This window comes from Entelurus aequoreus, linkage group LG04 (assembly GCF_033978785.1).
Source record: "Entelurus aequoreus isolate RoL-2023_Sb linkage group LG04, RoL_Eaeq_v1.1, whole genome shotgun sequence".
In the NCBI taxonomy this organism is placed as follows: domain Eukaryota; kingdom Metazoa; phylum Chordata; class Actinopteri; order Syngnathiformes; family Syngnathidae; genus Entelurus; species Entelurus aequoreus.
Window position 1 is genome coordinate 72,189,785 of NC_084734.1, and position 18,709 is coordinate 72,208,493.

Here is an 18,709-nt window from a genome sequence, read left to right on the forward strand (position 1 = left end):
CTTTGCTCACGCAAAGCCTTCATACAATCACACATCCACTCATACACACTCACATGCACACTTGAGGAAAGAGGTGCACTTGAACTTTAACAACTCAAGGTTTAAAGTATAAACATTATTAGAAAAAAAAACCCAGATATTGTATATATATATCCATCCATCCCGCTCCGGCTCAGGATCAGCAGGCTATCGAGACCACAGCAAGATGGATGAACATTCCTCGGCATCAAGGATCCTCAGGAAGTGATCCCAAGATCACCTCTCGAGGACCTCTCCACCGTTCACACTTAAAAAAGAAAAGGAAAGTCACAGAAGTTGATCAGATGCAAAACAATACAGAATAAAAAGTCACAAAAAAAATAAAAATAAATAAGCAAGTAAACCGTGGCAAAGCCATATCAGAACAAAAAAAACAAACAAAAAAAAAGCAATAATAGTGTAGGATCAATACATAAAATAATAAAGATACTACAACTACAAAAAAGATGGCAGTTTTTTTTGTTTTGTTTTGTTTTTTCTTTGTTCCTTAAATGTCTAAATTAGTATTCAATATATGTCAGTAAAGGTTTCCAGGTTAGTTCCCATGTATTCATACTTGCAGAGTTTATAAATATTATTTTTTCAAGAGTCATTACATTCACAAGTTCATTTAGCCAGTTCCTGAAGTTGGGTGCAGATGGGCTTTTCCAGTCTTTGAGAATGAGTCTTTTGGCCAAGACCGTTCTGAGCAGCAACACAGCTGTAATATATTTTGGAAGTTTTTGTGTTTCTGAAGACCACCCAAACAAGATTATATCCCTGTCAGGGACAAGTTTTCTCTGATATACCCCCGAGTAAAAAAAGAAAATGCTGCACCAAAATGATTGAATAATTGGACATTCCCAAAACGAATGAGACAGTGATCCTTCAGCAGATTTACATTTATCACAAAGTGGAGATGTATCAGGATACAATTTGTGTAATAAGACTTTGGAGTAGTAAAAACGATGAATCACTTTAAACTGTGTGAGCCTAAGTCTGCTGTTAATTGAGCAATTGTGAATTTGAGAGAGTGTCCGTTCCCATTGCTGTTTGGGTATTGTTGTTCTTAGTTCCTGTTCCCATGCTCTTTTAACACAGTCTGATTATGTCATGGGTATAATGAAGCAGCTGGCAAATTTGGCGATAAGCTTTTTACTTGTGGGTGATAAATTTAGTAATTCTAAGAGAGGGTGTTTTTCATTTACCAACTGAGACTTTGAAATGTTTTCTTTAATACATTTTTTTGCCTGCAAATAGCAAAACCAACTGAATTGGGACAAATTGAATTTGATTCGCAATTGCTCAAATGACGCAAGACTGTCCTCGACATACATGTCTTTTATGCATTTAATTCCATTTAAGTACCAGTTTAAAAAAATTCTGTCTGTTATCGATGGAATAAATGCATGATTGTGACACATTGGTGAATACATCGTTACATTGGAAATATTCAATTGTTTTTTAATTTGACAAAGAATTTTGATAGAATTTCTTACTACTACACTATGGCTTGTTGATTTAATAGAAGAGACTGGTTTAGTAAAAAGTAGAGATAGCAATGATGTGTAAGGTTTAACTAATGACTGCAGTTCCAATTTCAGCCACAAGGGAACAGAATTAAGTGATTCATTCTTTGGGAACCCCATCTTCCAATAGGTCAATGCATTCAGATTTGATGCCCAATAATACTTTTTGAACATTGGAAGACCCAGTCCCCCTTCCTTTGTAGATCTGAATAAGTGCTTTTTAGATATTCTGCGTTTTTTATATCCCCACACAAAATCTAGAACTAAAGATTCAAGTTTTTGGAAAAAATCTGCAGGAATTAGAATTGGTAAATTTTGAAAAAGATAGGTACATTTTGGCAGGGTAATCATTTTGATAGCATTCACTCTACCTAACATAGAGAGGGGTAGGGTCTTCCAATACTCTATACACACTTTCAGTTTCTCAAAAGCTTCAGTAAAGTTCAATTTTAGTAATGATTCATAATTTTTAGATATTTTTAAGGCGAGATAGGATATATAGTTTTCTGCAACTTTAACTGGGTTTTGACTGATCTTAACATTATCTCCTAGGAACATAAGCTCGCTTTTGGACCAGTTTATTTTATAACCAGATATTTTACCAAAAGAGTCTACATATTCTAAAAGTGGTAATGCAATTTCTGGCTCAGTAAGTGTAACAAGTACATCATCTGCATACAGTGAGATGAGACTCTCTGATGTGCCCACTGAAAATCCTTTAATATTAGAGTTCATTCTTAAACTAATAGCCAGTGGTTCTAGGGCCAAATTGAAAAGTAAGCGCGAAAGGTAATCGCCCTGTCTCACGCCGCGATGCAATTCAAAACTATCCGATATTACATTATTAGTTATGACATATGATTTTGGTGCAAAATAAATTATTTTAACCCATTTTATAAAATTTTCTCCCAACCCAAATAATTTGAGAACATGAAGTAGATAAGCCCACTCAATTGAATCAAAAGCTTTATGAGCATCCAGAGTCAGGACGGCTGCCTTTTTGTTTCCTATGCAGTCAGAGTACAACCAGGGGCGTCACTAGCTTTTAAGGACAGGGGGGACTTAGCCCCCAGGAGATGCACGGATGCGAGCGAACGTAGCGCACGAGCACAAAACTTCACAAACGGCTAACAAAGACTTAGAAATTAATCATTGTTATTATTATTATTTCAGTCGGTTTATTTTCAATCTGTGTTCAGTACAACAACAAACATGGGTTAGCACAGTGACATTTTGTTTACAGCATCAACAAGAAACAATTGCTTGCATGATCCTTCAAGATACACTGAAACACAATGAAAGTCATGGCATTAGCCTCTATGTTATTCATTCACAACATAGAGGCTAATGCCACCACTCTAGCTCACAATACAATAATTGTTTGTTCCCAAATATTTTGAAGTTGCACAGATTTCATTTTGGGCACATATGTGACTAAAATGGTTGTAAATTCAAGCCCTGGAAATATTACTTAATTACTTGAATTAAAGTAATATCTGGATCGGGATAATTTGGCTTGTATATATATATATATATATATATATATATATATATATATATATATATATATATATATATATATATATATATATATATATATATATATATATATATATATATATATATATATATATATATATATATATATATTATGGCAAGCCGTTATGGAAATTAAATATATATGGAAGTCTGAATAGAAATGAGAAACGTTTATATATACTGTAAATAAGAAAGACTTAGAGTCCGTCTGCTGATCTGAAAAAGAGCCAAAGCTGTCAAAGAGCTGAGGGACCATCTTCAAAGTGCAATGCTGAAACAAATAATGCAAACAATAAAATGTAACTTCCAGGGTTTGAGATTAACGTAGTCCCGTCGTCCCGGGGATGGTAAAAAAAATGCACGGGACGAAATGAAATGCTCCCCGGGACGATGGCTTTTAACCATTTTTTTCTTTTTCTTTTTATTTATTTATTCATCTTACATTTTATATTAAATATATTGGTTTTTCCACCCTCTGAAAATCCTATGAAATGTTTAACAAGCCATCCGATAATAATACAACAGCTATTAATGTAACAATACAATAAAACAAATATATTTAATGATGTTTTTTTCATTATTTTAACAATAGGCTAATGTATATTACTTTATATAGATTCTACAAGAAACACAAAACTTAAAAAGTAAATTACTTACAATTCCAGACACAAGGTTCTTGTTCTGCAGTGCTGTGTGCTAATGTGCTTCGTACACCTGCAGGATAGCAAGCAAGGTCGCAGAGAAAATGCAGACTGGATTTTGAGTGATGTGGGCTTTTTCTATATGAACAAGTGGAATGGATTGGATATCGACGCACTAAAGGGGCTCTCTACCTTACGCTATGAAGTGAGGGGAAACTGAGTGAATAATGACAGGTTATATGATTATTTATTTAAACTCATATTCGGGCCACTTTATAATGAATATGTCGACATTTGTAAAAAAAAATAATAATAAAAATAAAAACTTTTTTTTTTAATTTTTTTTTAACACCAAATTATTTAGGGGGGCTTAAGAACATTTTAGGGGGGCTTGAGCCCCCCTAAAATAGGCCTAACAACGCCAATGAGTGCAAGTTCAATAATCTCCGTACATTGCCAAAAGAAGGTCTGTCCGGGATGAAACCGACCTGATCTGGATGGATAATTTCTGTTATGTGGTTGCTTAACCTTGTTGCGAGTACCTTAGTTAGAATCTTATGGTCTAGATTGAGCAGGGAGATAGGTCTATAATTGGCTGGATCGAGTAGATTTTTTCCCTTTTTTGGTATTATACATATGAGCTTCATACAACGAGCTTGGAAACTTATTGTTTACGAAAGAGTCATTTAACATTCTCAGTATTATAGGCGACAGTATTTCACTAAAAGCTTGATAAAACTCCGCACCAAATCCATCTGGACCAGGGCTTTTATTCACGGAGAAAGATTTCAGTGCTTTTAGCAGTTCTTCAGTTGAAATAGTATTGTTTAAAGAATTCTGATGATTTGGACTCGGTTGAGGTAGGTTTCATGGAGTAATAAAATAATTTAAATCATTAACCGATATAGCTGAACTAGATTTATATAATTCTGAATAAAAGTCTTTAAAGACATTGTTGATATCCTGTAAATCTGTACATATTTCACCTGTTTTTGAGCATATTTTATGGATAGCAGCTTTAGCTTTATCTCCTTTGAGCTGTCTAGACAGAAGCTTTTGTGGTTGATCAGATATTTCAAAATGTTTTTGTTTATTTTTCAGTAAGAGTTTAGATACTTCCCGATGAAGAAGAGAATTGCAGTCATTTTTCAGTTTCAGCATCTTATTGTAGTCAGACTGCAAAAGAGAATTTACAGGAATTTCTTCCATTTCTTTAATTTCTTTTTCCAATTCTTTATGCCTTTTTCTTACTTCTCTTTGTTTTGAGCTTTCAAATGAAATTGTATATTCTCTCACAGTAGCTTTAAGGGCTTCCCACAGTATAGAGTCTGAGACCTCTCCGTTATCATTTACCTCAATAAACTCTAGGATAATCTTGTTCATATATTCTTTAAAATCTTCATATAATAATAATTGTGGATTACATCTCCATTTTTGTTTGGTTATATGGAGATCAATTTGGATCTGTAGACTCACAGGGCTGTGATCTGAGATGACTCTACTGTGGTACTCAGGATTACTGACATTGGAGAGAGCAGAGGCTTCCACTAAAAAGTAATCGATTCTTCGCCTGTGCATCGGTTGGGGACATCGCTGCTGACCTGTCTCCGCTCGGGATGGTCTCCTGCTGGCCCCACATGGACTGGACTCTCACTATTAAGTTAGATCCACTATGGACTGGACTTTCACAATATTATGCTAGACCCACTCGACGTCCATTGCATCCGGTCTCCCCTAGAGGGATGGGGGGAGGTCACCCACATCTGCGGTCCTCTCCAAGGTTTCTCATAGTCATTCACATTGACATCCCACTGGGTTGTGAGTTTTTCCTTGCCCTTATGTGGGATCTGAACCGAGGATGTCGTTGTGGCTTGTGCAGCCCTTTGAGAAACTTGTGATTTAGGGCTATGTAAATAAAGATTGATGGCCTGGGAACGCCTCGGGATTCCCTCTCCCCAGGACGAAGTGGCTGGGGAGAGGGAAGTCTGGGCTTCCCTGCTTAAGCTGTTGCCCCCGCGACCCGACCTCGGATAAGCGGAAGAAGATGGCTGGATGGATGATTGATTGATATGTGCTCGACGCATGTTTTTGATGTTTTTATCTACAAAACCATTCTTTGTATCACTCCATCGTATCTACCTTGTCTTTTAACAAGGAAACAAGGAAGTCACAATCTTCGTTCAATGAATGTTCTTCAATGTGTCATCCCCAAAGTAAGAACTGAACTGGGCAAGAAAGCATTCAGGTTTTCAGCACCGAAGGCTTGGAATAACCTACAATCGAATATTCAACTTCAAACCCTTGTTACATGGAATGAGTTTAAAGCTTCTGTGAAATGATTGCAGTCTACCTTGTCTGTATGCGCATGTGCTATGTGAGCAAGTTTTAATGTTGGAAATTTGATGTTTTATGTGTTGTTTACTGTTTTTAATGTAACCTTGCTGCAAAGGGCATCTCTATCCTCCTTCAAAACCGCACTAAAAGAACACCTCCAGGCAACTTCAACCCTAAACTAACACCCTCCCTTCCACATCCTATCTCCCCGGATTGTAAATAATCAAATGTAGATTCTTATTCTTATGCTTTCTGATCTCTCTCTCTCTCTAGGTCCACTACTTGCTGTACATATCCTACCAAGTCAGACCTACACTGTTCCAATGTCCATTTCTCTGATGATGCAATTGTTGATGACTGAAGTGTTGATATCAACCAAACCTAACCCCCCCCCTCCACATCCCACACCCCGGATTGTAAATAATGTAAATAATTCAATGTATATACTCTGATGATTATCTTGTGTGATGACTGTATTATGATGATAGTATATATCTGTATCATGAATCAATTTAAGTGGACCCCGACTTAAACAAATTGAAAAACTTATTCGGGTGTTACCATTTAGTGGTCAATTGTACGGAATATGTACTGCACTGTGCAATCTACTAATAAAAGTTTCAATCAATCAATCAATGCCCCCTTGGCCAGGTCTCCCTTGGAAAAGAGATCTTTGATCTCAATGGGATTTTTACCTGGTTAAATAAAGGCTAAATTAAAAAAAATACACTCACAATACTTGATTTATTTTTTTAAAAGCAAATGGGACCAAAAAGTATTTCATAAAAACTTTATCAAACACTTTTTTGGACCCATGTATCATATAATAATATCATTACGATAACATTTTTATGAAAGCAAATTACTCCCTTCTTTTTTCTGTTACTCTAATGTGCAACCTAAATCAACAATGTTTTGAGCTGCACATATGAATTTAAGTTAAAAAAAAAAAGAAGAAAAAAACTTTAAAGTATCTATGTCTCACCTGGTGTTTAGTTCACCGCACGTCACTGATACAATGTACAATATTTTATTTTTCATTTTTATTCATCTCCTTCATTGATGTGCATCTTAGATCGATAGACAAATATACCTCAATTATTCAATTATACATATACACACCAATGCCTGAGAAGGAGCAGGATGAAGAAAAATCTTATATTTTCCTGCCCCCTTCAACATAATACGTAGTCTTACTTAATGGTTATCATATAAACCAACAATTGCATCCAAATATAATAAAAACAAACAAAAAACACAAAAAAACACAACAAGTGCAAAACTTCATGAAGTACAAACCGAACAAAAAAAAAAAAAGTAATATACACCTCACGGGATGATACAAAACAAATACAAAACCAGGCAAAAAATAAGTAAAATAATTAATATAAAGCACAATGTAAACACTTATGGCTGTCCATATGATCTTATTGTTCTGTCTTTATATATTTTTTTCAATTGTAATATATTTTTACAGTCTTTTGTCTCATTGTAAAGAGAATTCCATAGTTTAACCCCCACCACTGATATACACATTTGTTTTAAAGTTGTCCTTGAATACTGATGTTTGAAATGACCTTTTCTTCTATGCTCTTCATTCTCAGAAGTGATGACAAACATTTTTTGTAAATTTGCTGGTAATGTTTTACTTTTAGCCTTAAACATGACACATAATGTCTGTAACTTTACTAGCTCCTGTAGTTTCAATAAACCAGAATTAATAAATAATATGTTAGTGTGTTCTAAGTAATCTACTTTATGAATAATCCTTACAGCTCTTTTCTGTAGTTGATTCAATGCCTCTATGTTACTCTTATGTGTTCCCCCACACTTCCACACAGTAGCTGATATATGGCAATATAAGTGCACAATACAATATACGCATTGCCCTATAATCTAACACATATTTTACCTTTTTTAATATAAAAGTACTCTTAGACATCTTTTTCCGTACATGTGCAATATGAGATTTCCATGTCAGACCGTCATCCAGTATCACTGCTAAAAATCTAAGTTCAGAAACCCTTTGGCTCCCACACACACTGGGAGTCAAATATATTGTGCATACAAATTCACATATACTCACATACATACATACATACATACATAAGTACCTACGCTCCCACATACATACACAAATACAGTACATATCTACATACTCAAAGTTCGTACATCCACACGCACATTCATTGTACATACATACACTCATGCACGTTTCAGCAAACATATCTTAACGTTGTTGCCCTAGGGTAAACTGGGTATAACACATGGCACACTGACAAAGCTTAACCTATTGTTACTGTAACAATCTACAAGGTTAATATAGGTTGCTTCTCCTTCGCTTTCTTCCCCTCCATTTTTCTGCATTCTTTGTATCTCTAGTTATCATTACGTATATGTATTGTTGCATTTGAATAACTGTATTGTTGATAATAAAGGTCAATTATTGGTATTGTTTGATTGATTGATTGAGACTTTTATTAGTAGGTTGCACAGTAAAGTACATATTCCGTACAATTGACCACTAAATGGTAACACCCGAATAAGTTTTTCAACTTGTTTAAGTCGGGGTCCACTTAAATTGATTAATAGTTCATTATCAATAGCGCTCATTATCAATAGCGCTATTTCTATTGGTATCTGTATTGCTCCATTTGTAGTGTAATAATGCTCATTGTCATTTCTGTATTATTTTTTATTTTCGCTAACTGCTTATTTGCTGTCACTTTCACCATCATATTTGTACATGTCGTATTTGCTGATGTTGCTCTATTGTTGTTGTTGTTTGTTGTGTTTGCTGTTGTTGTTTTTGTCTCTCTGTCTAATCTCCTTGTCCCCACAATTTCCCCCTCTGTCTTCCTTTTTCTCTCTTTCTGTCCCCTCCTGCTCCGGCCCGGCTGCACCAAATGATAATATAAATACATTTAATAAAGTCAAATACAAATAAGGCAACAAGAGAAGTATCCTACACTTCTCTTTTGTAAAGTAAATCTGAACAGTCTATATGGGCATCTACATCAACTATATGATTTGCCTGAGAAGCTGGACAGGACAAAAAGAGAAATAAATAAAATAAAATAAATAAATAAATACAATTAAAAAAAAACTTTCAATATCAATTCCATCTATTGACAGTTTGACCGTTTCCTCCCTTTTCCTCTTACAAAAAATCATAAACTTTGTTTTTGTTTTTTACATTTAATGATAATTTATTGACATCAAACCATCTCTTAAGTTTAATAATTTCCTGTTCAATAATGTTTGATAACGCTTTTAAGTCATGGCCCGAACTATAAAAGTTGGGGTCTAAGGGAGGAGGTGTGGCCAAATACTAAATACAAATACTAAAATCATTTTTATCAGTGTAAATTGCATTTATTCGGCATTGCCATCTAAATATGATTATTTGACAGGGGTTGTGCTCATATTACTTTCTAAAGTTTAAAGTCGCTAATGCTTACGTGTTTCTGTGACAAAATGTTTGCCATGTCAGGTCTTCGGCACATCATGGCCATTCCAGTCATTAAAGTGACGCCAGTGAACTCTCCTGAGTTTGCGCCTCCTGTGCAGAAAGAAAGAGAGGTGGAACCACTCGTTACTTTCCCCACGTCAAGCCAGCTTTGCTGTCGGTGTTGGGCTGGCGAAAAGCTTCCTTTTTTCACAAGATGCTGAACATGTGGAAGGTTCGGGAGTTAGTCGACAAAGCGTAAGTATCTCCACTGAAAGGCTGGTGGTGTTTGTGTGAGGAGTTTTTACCTGCTTTGAAAGAGACACGTATGAACAACTTTGACGTCACGTCACTCTAACAAGTTAGCTAGCTGGGGCTAGTAGCCACGTAGCCTAGTTGGCAAATTGGACTCTTTCTCTCAACGTCTGCACTTTTTCAGTGCCATTGTTACTTTTATGGCAGTCGGTGTGTGCCGCCGCGACGTACTTAAGCGTGTTGTTGTTATTTCTCGACAGGTCAAGCTAACTCAGTTAGCCAACAAGCTAACTTCCTGGCTAGGTGGCTAACTGACCCGGCTAGCCAGCTAAGCTAGTTTGACAGCTTTGGATAATTGGGGGGGAATGTCGCTGCGAATGTGTGCAAAGAACGTCACGTTTAACAAAACCCTTTGGAATGATTAGTAATAGATACGTCAAGTCGCCATATGACGTTGTTGTCATGGCACTGGTCGTTCTGTTCACTTCATCTTGGAAGTGTGTGATTGTCTGTATGTGGAATAATAGGACCCATCTTTTGATTGATTGGTTGAAACTTTTATTAGTAGATTGCACAGTACAGTACATATTCCGTACAATTAACCACTAAATGGTAACACCCGAATAAGTTTTTCAACTTGTTTAAGTAGAGGTCCACGTAATCAATTCATGGTACAAATATACAGGTATACTATCATCATAATGCAGTCATCACACAAGTTAATCATCAGAGTATATACAAACCCCGTTTCCATATGAGTTGGGAAATTGTGTTAGATGTAAATATAAACGTAATACAATGATTTGCAAATCATTTTCAACCCATATTCAATTGAATGCACTACAAATACAATATATTTGATGTTCAAACTCATAAACTTTTTTTTTTTTTTTTTGCAAATAATAATTAACTTAGAATTTCATGGCTGCAACACGTGCCAAAGTAGTTGGGAAAGGGCATGTTCACCACTGTGTTACATCACCTTTTCTTTTAACAATACTCAATAAATGATTGGGAACTGAGGAAACTAATTGTTGAAGCTTTGAAAGTGGAATTCTTTCCCATTCTTGTTTTATGTAGAGCTTCAGTCGTTCAACAGTCCGGGGTCTCCGTTGTCGTATTTTAGGCTTCATAATGCGTCACACATTCTCGATGGGAGACAGGCCTGGACTGCAGGCAGGCCAGGAAAGTACCCGCACTCTTTTTTTATACGAAGCCACGCTGTTGTAACACGTGCTGAATGTGGCTTGGCATTGTCTTGCTGAAATAAGAAGGGGCGTCCATGAAAAAGACGGCGCTTAGATGGCAGCATATGTTGTTCCAAAACCTGTATGTACCTTTCAGCATTAATGGTGCCTTTACAGATGTGTAAGTTACTCATGCCTTGGGCACTAATGCACCCCCATACCATCACAGATGCTGGCTTTTGAATTTTGCGTCGATAATAGTCTGGATGGTTTGCTTCCCCTTTGGTCCGGATGACACAATGTCGAATATTTCCAAAAACAATTTGAAATGTGGACTCGTCAGACCACAGAACACTTTTCCATTTTGCATTAGTCCATCTTAGATGATCTCGGGCCCAGAGAAGCCGGCGGCGTTTCTGGATGTTGTTGATAAATGGCTTTCGCTTTGCATAGTAGAGCTTTAACTTGCACTTACAGATGTAGCGACAAACTGTATGTAGTGACAGTGGTTTTCTGAAGTGTTCCTGAGCCCATGTGGTGATATTCTTTAGAGATTGATGTCGGTTTTTGATACAGTGCCGTCTGAGGGATCAAAGGTCACGGTCATTCAATGTTGGTTTCCGGCCATGCCGCTTACGTGGAGTGATTTCTCCAGATTCTCTGAACCTTTTGATGATATTATGGACCGTAGATGTTGAAATCCCTAAACTTCTTGCAATTGCACTTTGAGAAACGTTGTTCTTAAACTGTTTGACTATTTGCTCACGCAGTTATGGACAAAGGGGTGTACCTCGCCCCATCCTTTCTTTTGAAAAACTGAGTGTTTTTTGGGAAGCTGTTTTTATACCCAATCATGGCACCCACCTGTTCCCAGTTTGCCTGTTCACCTGTGGGATGTTCCAAATAAGTGTTTGATGAGCATTCCTCAACTTTATCAGTATTTATTGCCACCTTTCCCAACTTCTTTGTCACGTGTTGCTGGCATCAAATTCTAAAGTTAATTATTATTTGCAAAAAAAAATGTTTCTCAGTTTGAACATCAAATTTGTTGTCTTTGTAGCATATTCAACTGAATATGGGTTGAAAATGATTTGCAAATCATTGTATTCCGTTTATATTTACATCCAACACAATTTCCCAACTCATATGGAAACGGGGTTTGTACATTGAATTATTTATGTTATTTACAATCCGGGGGGTGGCCAAGTATATACATTAGAAATACATTTGATTCTTGTAATTTGGTTATTTACAATCCGGGGAGGTGAGATGTGGAAAAGGGAGGGTGTTAGTCAAGGGTTGAAGTTGCCTGGAGGTGTGGTTTTAGTGAGGTTTTGAAGGAGGATAGAGATGCACTTTCTTTTACACCTGTTGGGAGTGCATTCCATATTGATGTGGCATAGAAGGAGAATGAGTTTAGACCTTTGTTGGATTGGAATCTGGGTTTAACGTGGTTTGTGGAACTCCCCCTGGTGTTGTGGTTATGGCGGTCATTTACGTTAAGGAAGTAGTTTGACATGTACTTAGGTATCAGGGAGGTGTAGCAGATTTTATAGACTTACATTCTACGTTTAGTCATGTATAATTTATTAGTGTGTAACTACGTACTACCTTTTTATTTTGCAAGACTTCTTAAGTTGTTTATATTAACACCTCCTAAGGCCCAAGCTGTTTGTTTACATGCTTTTTTTTATTTATTTCTTTTTGCTATTTGGGCTTATTGGACCCTAATTAGAATAAAAAGTAAGAATCATCTTTTGATATGATGTACTATTAGTCCATAAGTAACTAACGTGTACTTCATGTTTAGTGACATCCATCCATCCATCCATTTTCTACCGCTCGTCCCTTTCGGGGTCGCGGGGGGTCGCTGGAGCCTATCTCAGCTGCGTTTCGGGCAGAAGGCGGGGTACACTCTGGACAAGTCGCCACCTCATCACAGGGCCAACACAGATAGACAGACAACATTCACACTCACATTCACACACTAGGGCCAATTTAGTGTTGCCAATCAACCTATCCCCAGGTGCATGTCTTTGGAGGTGGGAGGAAGCCGGAGTACCCGGAGGGAACCCACGCAGTCACGGGGGGAACATGCAAACTCCGCACAGAAAGATCCAGAGCCCGGGATTGAACTCAGGACCTTTGTATTGTGAGGCAGACACACTAACCCTTCTACCGCCGTGCTGCCCTTGTTTAGTGACATGATAATTGTTATTTTTACACTTTTGTTTCCAAATTCCATTGTATGTTGTACACACCATGAATTGATTAACGTGGACCCCGACTTAAACAAGTTGAAAAACTTATTCGGGTGTTAACATTTAGTGGTTAATTGTACGAAATATGTACTGTACTGCGCAATCTACTAATAAAAGTCTCAATCAATCAGTCAAAAACCCTTCTGACACCACCAGATGGCAGTACATGTGCACATAAGCGGCCATAAGACCCCAATTCAGTAGTGTACACAATTTTGGAAATAAGAGCTAAAAGGTGCTGTCCACGCATGTGGCCACTAAGCCTTTAGAGGATGTATACCAGCTTGACAATCAAGTTGTTGATGTGGGGGTATATGGATCGATTAAAATATCGATAGAATCTGTAGAAAATTGTCTTCTGTATTAGATCAATACTAAAGTGACGAGATTGAATTTTTCAGTTCTGTTCCACGTTTATCTTCATTTTTTTTGCTGTCTTGTTCACATTGTTATATTTAGGTATTGTTATATTATTCACCAACTCAGGGAATAAGTTCTTAGACACATCAGGGCTTTGAGGGCAAATTGTAATTTTGGTTTTGTTTACTTATTTTGTGCTGTAGACCAGGGGTTTCTAACCATTTTGACCTCGGGCCCAGTTTTTCCACTACAGAGAGGCCCGGGGCTCACACAAATTTTAACACAGAATTGGTAATCTTACACTTTATTTTAATTGCATTAAATAATTATGACTAACCTACTTAAAATTCAACATTGTAAACCTTGTCAAATGATGCGAAACCACCGTGTGTTAATCACAAAGTTTATTAGCAAGGGTGATTACAAAAATGAATACTGATCAAATATACTGCTAAAGAAGAGAGTCATAAAAATGGATGAAAAATGAATGTACATACAATCACATAGTGCTGAAATAAATAAATGGTTAACGACTAATCAATTATAATAACATGTTTCTTAACTAAACCGTCAGTAAAATTAAAGTGCATATCAATTACCACTTTAGTCATAATTTTTGGATTTTTAAAAACTTCTTTATGACTTTGGCTCCAGACTTCTGTTTGCTATTTTCATTAACCAGATGGAACACAATACGATGAAAAGATTCTAAAGAGCTGGCGTCAGAGGCGACAAGGTGGCGAAAAACATTATTACAACTGAGTACCACTGCGGCCCATAAGGACCACAGCCGCTTTATGGTTAAGAAACACTGCTTGAACTATTTCTACTTAAATAATTATATGTAATAAAAAAAAAATCAGAACTATTTGAGAAATCGGACTAATTTAGTGCATGGAAATGTAGTGATTGTCGGGTATTGTATATCCATGTAAATTGTTCACAAATATGTTTGTTGATCAACACATTGTCTAAAATTGTCAATATTTACAATGAATATAATCATGATTTTAAACAATGACAAAAGGCAAATTCATTCAATGATCTTAAACATGTTCAATTAAAAAGTAACGTTATCGGCAATTCTTTATTTGCTACCAAATCAATATCAACATTTGCTGTATTGTCCGTCCCTGCTGTTAACAAGTGAACTTATTTAAAAAGCATATGCAAGTAGGTTGCGTTTACATTAATTCCTAGATGCCAGCAAGTGTCAGTTGTGTCTGGTGGCAGACCAAAGTTCAAGCCAGTAGTAAATATTTTAAAGCTTTCAGCATCCTAATTTTTTACAAATTTAGCTTCACATGTAAGGAAATTTATATTTTCTTGTGTTATAGCTTGCGACACACTATCATACAAAGTTCTTGCATGCAACGTTAATAGGTAGATGTTTGCAGCCTTGCTATTGACATAAGAGCTCTATTATCCAAGAGTGTTTTTCTGCTGGATGCACTTTTGCCAGCAGAGTGACACAGATAGGGCACAAAAGACAGTGGGAAAACGTGATATTCAAGTATTTTTAAAAACTGCGTCTGGTTTTCTAAGAGTTGGGTGACAATGTGTCATACACTGTAAAGGAGTGTAAATAGAATCGTTTCCAACGGATTGCACTTCAGCTGTCTGTTTGTTTTGTTAATACATGGAAATGGCTAGGTGTGTGAAGAGTGAAATACTTAGGTAATGACAATCAAAAAAATATATCTTGTAAAAAGGAAAGGTGTGTGTGATAGCGCTCCACTGTCAGAGAGAGTTGCAACTTCCGCTTTATCGACAACATCGAAGGCAATGGCCGCCGGTAAATAAGATAAGGCATTGCGTCACTACATCATTGTTCTGTATGTATGTGTCATTTATAAGAACATGAGGCATTATGCATAACTGACTACAAGGGAAAGGATATAACTGTCCAGACCCCACAGTATACAGCAACTTACTGGAAGAATCTCTTAAAAACTACATGAGATGTTACACCACTTCCATTCCAGAACTATTTTGGACCTTAACATGTGAGCAAATCTAAAATACCAAGCACCTGCCCTGTCTATATTGAAACTATTTATTTACCATGAACTTGCTTTTTCTTCCAAAGCACACTGTGTACTGGGTGTGTAATCATGGTCCCTTGCAGCTTGACGTAGTGATGCAGCCTGTCTTCACAACCACAGAAAAGGGTGTATCCCAGTTTAACTACCACCAAATCAATGCTGCTCTTTCAGGCCCTGTGCTGAGGTGGCATTAATATGTGAGGAGGTCAGGAAGTGCACAGTACAAACGTCCCAAATGCTGCAGCTCTGATAAAATGAAATAAGAAGTTTGATTATGCATGCTGCAAGTGTTTATCTTGCAGTGTTGAAACCATTATGGCAACACCACTAAGTGCTAAATATGGCTGTGCTTTTGCTACATTCACTTCTAGCAACGTGTTTCAAAAATGCTCCCTGTTGTATGTATTGGCTGTTCCTTTTGTACTCACTAGCAAACTTTATTTATTTGGAGTTGTTTAACTTGCCATCCTTATTTTGATAAATTGTATGGGAGAACTAGAATCTGCAAAGTTGAACACAGTCCATTTTGTGACGCTCGTTGACCTTTAAATTGTTTGAAATTGAAATAGCCCAAAATTGTCACAACAATAAAATCTTTGAATATATTAGTAACATTTTAACTTTAGTAACTTAACTTATCTTAAGTGCTGTACAATAAGAATACTTTAGCTGATCAGGGATTTGGGGACTGATCACAGAATAAATACAATTTAAATGTAAAAATGTTTTGACATGTAGTGAATTGTTTTAAACTGAAATAAGTAACATTTTATTTAGTTACACCATTCCCAAACCATTTGGTTGGTAAAAACAAAGAGGTGTGTGCTATGTTTGGTACACATTTAGAGGATGTTGCTTATGATAACCCTATAGAACTTGTTTTTAGCATATGGACGGTCACCGTAACCTGTTGCATTTTGTTAATAAATCTAAAATGCAGTAGTGTCTTGTCGCTGCAGTAGGAACATACTGTATAACATGGACGCCACCATTTTAAGTTCCACAGCGACTTGCTCTTGTACTCTTGTTGGCATTGTGACTAGAAATAGAGAGGGATTGCAAATTTTAAAAAAAATCCTATTTGGTCTCATTTACTGCAAATACATTTCACATCGTCGATTTATTGATTCAGATTGGTTTTATTTTATTTTCAAAATGATGCATCACATTTTTTACATTTTTCTTTACAACATGCCCAATGACAATGACATATTTATGCTTATCGGCCGATCTGATCGTGTAGTCCAATAACAGTGCTGACAGAGAAGTAGTGTCTAAGGAGGAAGTGGAAAAGTAGATATTCTGAAGGCGATTCGAGTTAATGTGTCATGCTCTTGAACATAAGAGTAAAACAAAGTTGACCTCCTTGTAGTGAAACATAGAACTAGAAAATACAATTTATGTAGAAATTGTGTGTGAATGCCTCAATTCTGCAGCTAAACTGAAATGCAGAAGGAATGTAAAATGATTGTAAGAATATGTTTGAATGTGCAGTAGGAATGGTTTGAATATTGAAGAATGCTAGTTGAAATGCTAGTAGATTATCGAAGGAAGGATACAAACAGTTTGACTGAATAGGTTTGAATATACAAATACTGTGATTTTAGGAATGATTTAAAGTAGGGCTGCAACAATTAATCGATCAAATCGATTAAAATCGATTATAAAAATAGTTGGCGAATAATTTAGTAATCGATTCGCTGGATTTATGCTATGCGCATGCGCAGAGGCTGCTTTTTTTATTTTTTATAAACTGTTATTTATAAACTGCAACATTTACAAACAACTGAGAATCAATAATCAAAATAAGTATGGTGCCAGTATGCTGTTTTTTTTTCAATAAAATACTGGAAAGGATAGAAATGTAGTTTGTCTCTTTTATCCGATTATTAATCGATTAATCAAATAATCGACAGATTAATCGATTATCAAATTAGTTGTTAATTGCAGCCCTAATTTCAAGTTAAAGTACCACTGATAGTCACACACACACACACACGCACACACACACACTATGTTGGAGATCAGAAATTGTACTGAATATAGAAATGATAAATGTATGTTGTAATATTAAGCTATATAACTGGCTGTAAAATTAGCTAGAGAAGCTTGCATGACAGAGTTCACATACTAATTTTTAATCACCCTTGCTCCATCTATGCTTTTGGGCAGGGTGAGATTTGAACCTGCGTCTTCTGCTTGAAAGTCAAGCTTTCTAGTCACTCAACTAAATGGCCAGTCTGTCATACCTTTTTCCAGCTTTGATTAAAAATGACCCGTGTGCACCAACAAAAGCATTGCTGTGTCGGGACTACCATTTTGTTTAATTTCAGGTATAAATTAATGTTTATCCTTTACAATAAAATATACTACATTATTTTATGTTAACATTACTTTCAAACAAGCTAACTTAAAGGAAAAAGAAGTTGAAACCATGACTGATATTAAAGCATATTGAAATGATAAATGTATGTTGTAATCGTTGGAATTAAACTATATGACTCAAAAGTGTTAAATTGCCACAAAAAATAAAAAATGCTTCTGGTCCCTTTCGGGATTTGAACCCACATCACTGAGTGTGAATGTTGTCTATCTGTGTTGGCCCTGTGATGAGGTGGCGACTTGTCTAGGGTGTACCCCGCCTTCTGCCTGAATGCAGCTAAGATAGGCTCCAGCCACCCCCGCCACCCCGAACGGGACAAGCGGTAGGAAATGGATGGATGGCTCACTGGGTTAAAAGGCATATATATGTTATCTACTCTGCCAAACATCCTAACTGTCAAATTAAATTTGTTGTTAAAGGGAGAGATTCAGCCATTCAAATTGACATGTAATTACCCAGAATTCTTCACTGCAACGGTACTACGTTTTCATAAAAGTTTGGGTATATAGCAAGGTATTTTTACAATAAAATATGTTAAGACTGGTTAGAAAATTGAAGAATGCTTGTTGAAATGCTAGTGGAATATTGAAGGAAGGATAGAATCAGTTAGACTGTCAAATGGTTTGAATATAGAAATACTTCCATAGTCGACAGGGTTTCCCCTCCTAGCACGGGGGTGCTGGAGCCTATCCCAGCTGCATTCGGGCAG

At 36.4% G+C, this 18,709-nt stretch overlaps 2 protein-coding genes and 1 long non-coding RNA gene across 3 annotated transcripts in view; 1 reads left to right on the forward strand and 2 right to left on the reverse strand.

Annotated features, from left to right (window-relative positions):
• Window positions 1–10,155, reverse strand: LOC133648988 (uncharacterized). Its single transcript, XR_009825965.1, has 3 exons — window positions 9,818–10,155; window positions 9,523–9,623; window positions 1–286 (listed from the first exon to the last, which is right to left on the reverse strand). It is a non-coding gene; the product is annotated as an uncharacterized LOC133648988 (long non-coding RNA).
• Window positions 1–18,709, reverse strand: part of LOC133649000 (uncharacterized) — a 1,204,785-nt gene that overhangs the window by 327,555 nt on the left and 858,521 nt on the right. The gene's annotated exons all lie outside the window — the stretch shown is intronic.
• The window catches only part of clint1a (clathrin interactor 1a), a 26,928-nt gene continuing 17,690 nt past the window's right edge, over window positions 9,472–18,709 (forward strand). The window contains exon 1 of the mRNA XM_062045624.1: window positions 9,472–9,767. Coding sequence (XP_061901608.1) covers window positions 9,727–9,767 — 41 coding nt within the window. The 5' untranslated portion in view covers window positions 9,472–9,726. The remainder of the gene's footprint in view (window positions 9,768–18,709) is intronic.